This window comes from Lytechinus variegatus, chromosome 18 (genome assembly GCF_018143015.1).
Source record: "Lytechinus variegatus isolate NC3 chromosome 18, Lvar_3.0, whole genome shotgun sequence".
In the NCBI taxonomy this organism is placed as follows: domain Eukaryota; kingdom Metazoa; phylum Echinodermata; class Echinoidea; order Temnopleuroida; family Toxopneustidae; genus Lytechinus; species Lytechinus variegatus.
Window position 1 is genome coordinate 12,693,593 of NC_054757.1, and position 8,444 is coordinate 12,702,036.

Sequence of the window (8,444 nt, forward strand, 5' to 3'; positions counted from 1 at the left end):
AGGGTGCTACAAAAGAGCCGATTCATTGTTAATTAAGAAGACGGGATGGGGGAGATCTTGAACAGTCGGAATTGGTTTCTTGTATTGTGACCCGAGAACCGTTGGATCTATTCAACGTCATCCCGGTGAAAGGTTTTTTGCATCAATGCCCAGATTGCGAAACAATACGCGCGCATGGTGAGCCGGGGATCTCTGAAAAGGTGTCTGATTAGGATGCGAAAGGGGGGAGTAGTGTCTGGGAAGTCTAAGACTGGAGTATTTAAGATGTCTGGCTCACTTTCACCCCATCATTCTGTCAGAAACCCTAACCACGACAACATCACTCTTATCATATACTTAAGTATCTCTCAAATTTGAAGTGTAAAATTAGCTGAAGTCACAAAGTGTGTTTTGTGCAAGCTTCGACCAGAGATTATTTTGAAAAGAATACCTGCAAGGATCTCATCGTCAACGAAGTGCTTACATTCCAGAGAGCTGACAGGAATCCAACCATCGACAACCACCGAGGCAACCTTTGGCAACTCATCATCGGATCTTCGCTCTACTCTTGGAATACCTCTAAGGACTTTTAACCATGCATCTCTCATCTCATCTCCACCTGGCGGCAATCGTCTGCATCTGCATCACCTCATCGAGTGCCTTCTTCGCGCCGTTCCTTCACGAGACGGCCTCTGCACTGACAGACGACGTCGTCACCTCGACCCGCACCAGGAGGAATACTTTACCGCTCAGCACACCTGATGTCCTCGACCACGGGCTCGCCAACGGGATCCAGCATGTGGATAAGAACTCGTCAACCATGTTCATGGTGGAATTGTTTGAATCTCTTTACACTGGACATAATCTTGTTAACCCTTCCAAGGAGGAATGCCGTGCCATTGAGGAAGCGGACACCGTTCGGAGCTACATTGGTGTCGTAGAAGGTAAGATCACAATTTTCGTGCATACCGTTTTCTTAAATTTCGAATTTCTTAAGTGTATTTTGTTGAATGTGTACGGGTAAATCATGCAATTGGATTCACAAATTTGAGAACAAATTTAATTTAAATTCCATATCTTTCTTTTCAATCTAATCATATTTATTGTACAAGCCGTCGATCTTGTGTGTAAAGAAAACTCTTATTATTGCAGTATGCATTCTGTGTGTAAAATCTGTCCTAATACAAATATTGCAGTGTCGAAAATATCTGACGGTAAATGTACAAGACTAAATCTAAACAGATTGAAGTAAATAAAAATTGTTTTTGTAATGTTCGGAGAATCCAACGTATTGCATGATTAACCTATTTGTTTCATTTTCTCTTAATGTTCGATTTTTTAAGTTTTCCTTTTGCAAGATGATAGAGGTTTCAATAGATGGCGATATTTAATTTTCGAGATGCAATAGAAAATTCTAAGCTTTAAAATTAACACATTATCTAGAATTTGTTTGTTTATGGCCAAATGAAGTGCAACGAATTTGGTATTTTGTTTTAAGGAGCGTATTGTGAAAATTATGGCTTCTGTGGAAGGTGTCAATATTACCATAGCCCTTATCCAAACTTCCGACATAAACAAACTTTGAATTAATAAAGTATGCAAGGCGAATTTGATACTGTTTTTGTTTCCAAGGTTAATATGTTGTCGGATTAACGAAATCAAATATTGAAACCTTTTTCATATTTAATGGGAATATGCTGTTCAGGTGGACAGGTGTATACAAACAGTTATTCATTATTGTCAAACTACCTCAAACCAAACCATGTGCTCGGCGGGTCGAGTCTCATTCATTGACTTCATTTAGGAGTCTTAATATTGCTCCACCTCTAAACACCTGTACCGAATGGCTACTCCAAGAAATTGTGCCCCAAATTGTTTTCTAATTAACTCGTCTGAGCCTTTCCGTTACCGTGTAATCCATTGGATTGAAAAGGGGTATTCACCTAGAAAACGATTAACCCCCTAACACCCGCCATCTCACAAAAGATGCGGACAAAAGGGGCGATTCGAGACACCTTTGTTTGATACTTCACCCGAACGCTGAAGTTCGAGTTCTCTGTGTGACGAGCATGGCGGGGAAGCGCTTTTCATTTGAGGGGGTAGCTTCAATAGCCTGGCTTCAGATACCTTTGTGTGGGAAACCTTACTTGGTTGGGAGTAAGTGGGTTAATTTGGGGTTTCTTGAAAAGAGGAAGGGTCCTGGGACAAAGCTATAAATTGATACGTCGCACTGGTACACTGTGAAAGATGGAGTTAATAATATACTCGTCTGGAATCGACCTGGAACAGACAGAACTATTAACAGGATTGATTTGTCCTTGATTCTTCTTAAAGACTATTTTAGGTTTATAACAGCCATTACTCAAACCGTTGAGAGTAATTAATACTATTATGTTTTTAAATGGTAACCAGCTTTATTTTGATCATACATTTATTTCTAATTGATATTTAAACTAATCGATTGTTTTCTTTTCTTTATTTTCTCTTTCAGATGTAAGATCATCTTCGGATCTTGCGATGACATGGCAGACCTCCTTCCCGACATTCGACCACCCCATCGACGAGGCCGTCCATCTCGCTGAGCTCCGAGTCCGACTCAATACTACCTTCGACCACCCGTCTCGCCGATTCGTCATCCAACTCCACCAGTGGGTCAACGTCTCCTGCGACGAGGACTTGTGTCAACAACGCAAGCTGATCCACTCAAGGAACATCGACGCTCGCCACGACGACTTCGATGGCCGAGAGGTGTTCGACATCACCAAGGTCGTCCACCAGTGGATCGCAATGACCAATGACGCAACATCACCAGTCGAGTACAGCATCGAACTTCGAGCCAAACCAATCGTCGAACAAGCCGCTGACCACGACATGGAAGTACTCAAAGCCCTCATCGCAGCCGATATTCACGAATACGTCGACATTGAAGTGGACTCAAATGATGTTCCCATCTTCGGCGACGTCGACTCATCTACCAGTCCGCTCACCGTCAACGACGTCACGCTCGTTGTCTTCTCCCGTGCACCAAGTTCGCCGATCATCCTCTCCGACGCTTACAACTCAGTGCGTGCCCGTACTCGTCGATCAACAGACGAAGCTCGCCGACGCAAGAAGGAGAAGGAACAACGCAAACACCAACGTGACGAACACAAGCAGAGGTTGGCCGACAAGCTCCGACAGGAACGTGAACGCAGTGGACCTTGCCGTCGTGTTGATATGGACGTCGACTTCGGTCGCATCGGCTGGGACGAGTGGATCATCTACCCAAAGCAGTTCAACGCCTACCGTTGCGTCGGGACCTGTGCTGGACCTCTGGATAGCGGCGACAACCCAAGCAACCACGCCATCATGCAGGATCTTATCCGACTCAAACAACCCGAGAGGAGGACACCAGAGCCCTGCTGCATACCTACCAAACTCAAACCACTCAGCATGCTCTACTTCGAAGAGGGATCCGTCTTGGTGCGTCACCACGAGGACATGATCGTACAGGAGTGCGGTTGCCGGTAACCTGACATCGTCTTTGATCTGAACTTTGAACAATTTGCCAAAAACATTATTTTGAATCCCCACATGGTTTGGGAAGTCAAAAGAGACTCACACAGCAATCATAGAGACCTTGCAATCTTAGTGATTTTTAATTATCGTATGTTTTGTGAACCCTTCGATTGATTTTCATTGCGATTTTTAGCTTTGTGTTATCTTTATTTTATGAAAGAATGTCTTTTCATAACTGTTATTTTTCAACGTGAAGCGATTTGTTAGGACGGGTACAAAGCACATGGGGGCGAGGTACCACATACAATAACGCACATGAACTATCGTCCAAAAGTCACGTCTATTGATACCGAAAATATGACGCAGAGAGATTTGTTTTTCTCTTGAAGTTTAGCGACGGTCTTTTTTTTAATGAAACCGTTTTTATCACTACCAATCATTTTCAACGGTAATGAAAATGGAAATAATGTACTCAGTACTAAAATTATTATATCGTTGTAGATATGAGAACATAGCCCTAGCTATGCATTTTAAAATGTAATAATATATATTGTATATTTCCGTGTAAATTATGAATTCAGAGAATATGCATATTATTGAAAATAAATCGATTATAAATTTTTAATCAATTTCGTCCTCGATTAATTTGTAACCAGTTTCCGTTATACTAGGGCTATATTTGCTGCTCCCGTTTGAAACATTGTGGTACCTATACTTTCTTAATGCAACAATCACTTCGGTGAAACCGACACCATACCGAGCTATTACGTTACTTCCAATGTTATTTGGGTCAGTTTCATTGGTGTGACTCAAGCATAAAACCCAGGTTTAGACCATTGTAAACTCCCGATATTATGGACCCCAAACTGCCGAGTGCATTCTTATATTAGGATAGTCATTGCTTGAATATTATATGATAGAATCCTAATGCATTTTGAGGAGAGAAGACATGTAAGAATGAGAGGGTGAATGAGAGAAGGTAGAGGCAGGGGGGGAGGAGAAGAAAAGAGAGAGAGGGGGATAGGAGAAAGGAAGAGAGAGGGGTGGGGAGATAGTGAGCGGTAGAAAGAGATGATGTATTATACAACATAGAGAAAGAGAGAGAGAAGTGAGAAGAGGGGGGAAAAGTAAGAGGTGATGATTTTGGAAGAGGGTATAAAAAGTGTGATACATCTAATCTTCGTCTTTTTTCACCAGCAACACAATGGTTTGCGATCAGTTGCAAAATTGAAACCACTCGGCTCAGTCTTTTACACAAAATATGCATGCAACGCTGATCATCATTGGTTTTGCCATTTTGCGATTGATCACAAACACCTGTGTGGCAAGGTACTGATCTAAAGATGACACGGTCAATTTCTGAAACGCCTGTTTCAAAATCAATTTAAAACTAAGAAAAAACTTTCAAAGCTATAAAAAAAGATCTTAAGAAAATAATGGGCTAGAAAATACAAAAACTTTGGTGTGTTTATTTATTTTTTATTCCATAAAAAAACATGGTAGCAACAAAATCGTGATAAAAGATCAATGCAAAAACATAATAGAGAAATGTGCATTATTCATGTGCATAAAACTTTTATACTATTTCAGGGCAAAACAAAAATGCTATTGGCAATATATGATATAAAGTTCAATGAATCGGTCTTGTATTACTAAAAAAAAAAAGAATTCTTGCTCATTTGAGAATCACTTGAAAACTTGAGTGCACAAGTCTTTTTATTTTTATCGAATCACTTATTGATTCACTGTTTGAATAATCATACATTTAATTGTTTATTCATAAATTTGTTTAATTCATTTTTTAAAATCTATTCCGTCATAATCATCACTGCGATTTGGAAGTATGCTTAAACTAACAGTCATATTAATAAGAACTCATTTTACTTTTTTTAATAAAAAAAATAAGATCTAGAACTTATCAAAGACAATAAACAATCTACAATTATAGTATGTTCAAACTTACAGTCATATCAATAAAAACTCGCTATTTTATTGTTTTTTAATTAAAAAAAAATAAAATCTAGACCTTATCAAAGAGACACAACATAAATGATTTCTGCAATTTATACAATCTACAATTATAGTACTATGGGTTGCAAAAATATAACACATGCCTTTTTAACTTCTGATTTTATGCCACATCTACTATGAAAAGCACCAGCTAAATACCTTAATTATTCATTCTTGCAATCGGATGATCTGTGTTTTAAAAAAAATCAACAGCAAAATAGGAGGATGAGTAGAAGTATTGAATCAAGTTTTTAATGTGGTCTATGGTAAGTCATCTTTGCCATGGATGCAGAAAATAAAAACTAGCATTTCATAGAAGCCTAAACTTTGGAATCTTCAACTCTCGTTTAGTCTAGACTAGGTCTTAGCTTGAACAATTTTGACTACTGACCCCATCTTCTTCATTCCTCTGGGCAGTCAAAAAGAAAAAAAAATAAACATCTGAAAATGATACATAAACACCTGACAATAGACATTAAAATCATACAAGCTATAGTTTTTCAAGAAAAAAATGAAAAAAGAAGGAAACAAAACTTGATAATTTTCTGAGAAAAAAATCAGACAACAGTATCTACTCATGTATTGTGCGTGAATTTAGCTAAAGAAGGAATCAACATAAATTAGAATACAATATTGAAACAGATTAGTTACATTTACAATCATATCAAAATGTTAGTTTCCTCTATATGTTTTTCAGACTAATCAAAATATGTTATGCATATTGAAATCCATATATCTCTCAACGTAATTATCATATACAAATATCAGGAAAATAGTACAACATAGTCTCTAATATATACACCTACAAGATTAATCTAATACTGGAATGTTACAATACTAAATATAGCTGATGACCTTAATATAAATATCTTTGCCACATAGTCAACTCAATAGTCAACTTGAAAATCGTGTTAGAAGAAAAATGCAATAGTTGGTTTACTATGTAAGTTTAATTCATGTATTGTAGTCAAAGAAGTAATTTCAAATTTGGCAAGATTACTTCTGGCGTTCCCATACCCATATGGTGACAAAAATAAACACAAAACTACAAACACGTAATCATTTTTACATTCATACCTATCTAAACCAAACATACCACAAACAGTTCTCCCTAAATCAAGATGGCATAACTTTTAAACTAAAGTGTTTCAATCAGAGTGTTCTTCCAATAAATTGTTTGAAAATAAAACTGATATGCAGGATGAATGCATGAATGGGGCCATAATGAAAACAAAAATCTAAGACTGTCAGAAATCCCTAGTGTTTTCTTCAAATTCTCATGAAAAAAATACCTGTTAATTTACAGGCATTATCTTTTGTTGATATTAGAATTAATTATTCTTTCTTTCTTGCCAAATAACCTGGTATCCTATAATCAGGAATTCTACAATGGTTGGAAAACTAGAACTTTTCATTGAGTGGGTGTGAAACTGACTTCTGTCTTTGAACCATGCAGACTTGTTTTTGCACCTGGGGATGTTTCACACCAACTTAGGTAGAGCTAAAAATTAAACTTAATTTCCAACTGCATGCAACATACATGCTATACAGAGGAGCACTCAACTGCATAGTCATATATGATGTTAGGTGTTATATACAGTGTTTGGTGTTTATGCAGGACTCTAATGGGGCAATGTAACCAACTTGCAATCAATTGAAAGGCTATTTTGGTCCAAAAATCAATTATATGTCTTGCAAATTAATTGCAATTGAATGTATATCCACAAATTTTAACTTTTTTCTACCCTTCTTCTAACAATGAGTATAAATTGACATGCTATAGTTAATCTGGGCCCTGTCTTACAAAGAGTTACAATTGATCCAATCAATTTAACTCTATGGAAATCCATCCATAATTTTTTTTCTACAGGAAACTTGCAAAATGTCCTATGTAAACAAAAGAGAACATACCATATTGTCAAGAAATCCATTAATTTATGGATATACATTCATATCTAGAAATTTTTTGAACAAACATGCCTATGATATGTTGATTTTGCTGGCTTTCCATAATTGTGATTGATAGGATCAATCGCCACTGTCTCTCTGGGCGCCATCTTACAAAGAGTTGCGATTGATCCAATCAATCACAACTATGGAAAACCAGCAAAGCCGGCATCTTAAATGCATGTTTGTTAACAAAAAATTAGAAATGAATGTATATCCATAAATTCATTGAATTCTTGACAATTTGATGTGTTCTCCTTTGTTTACAAAGGACATTTTGCAAATTTCCTGTAGAAAAATTTAAGACACTGATGGATATCCATAGAGTTACGATTGATTGGATCAACCATAACTCTATGGAAATCCAACTATGTCATATTTTTTTCTTTTCGAGATTTGTTTAATGTCCTTTGAAAACAAAAAGAAGCATACTGAATTGTCATAAAAATAGATAATGTATGAAAATACATGACGTCTAGTAATTATTTTGAACAAACATGTATTTTAGATGGTGACATGGCTGGCTTTCCATAGTTGCGAAAGATCAGATCAATCGTAAGTCTTTGTAAGACGGGGCCCAGAAGTCACACTGATCTCTTAGTGAAACATCTTCCTGACTTCATAACCAGTCATTCACTGAATGAAAAAGAAATTGCTGAAGCCAATTAAATGCACACAAATTGTTCTGACATATATTGCACATCAACATAATTACATCTTTATGACTCTTTCCGCATGGACACTCTAGTGGGTGCAATGGACACATAAGAGACCGTCTTATGCATCATAACTCTTCAATTATATTATTTGTAAAAAAAAGTCATTTTAAGAAAAAAGACAGGAGACTAGCATTCCAGACTGCTCCACCCCGCTAGTCTCAAATAACCGGGGGGGGGGGGGGAGATTCATGATTGCTGAGTTTAAAACATGCAACCTCAAGGAAGCATGAGCTATTTTGATAATAAAATGAAAGAAAAAATAATAATAGGAGTAATTCCATACTATTGAAA

The 8,444-nt window shown here is 37.2% G+C and overlaps 1 protein-coding gene across 1 annotated transcript; it reads left to right on the forward strand.

Annotated features, from left to right (window-relative positions):
* The first annotated feature begins 266 nt into the window (after positions 1 to 266).
* On the forward strand, positions 267 to 4,102 carry LOC121431988 (nodal homolog). Its single transcript, XM_041629790.1, has 2 exons — positions 267 to 923; positions 2,471 to 4,102. The coding sequence occupies exons 1-2, from the start codon at positions 575 to 577 to the stop codon at positions 3,487 to 3,489; spliced, it is 1,368 nt and encodes a 455-aa protein (XP_041485724.1). The 5' UTR covers positions 267 to 574; the 3' UTR covers positions 3,490 to 4,102.
* Positions 4,103 to 8,444: the final 4,342 nt, after the last annotated feature.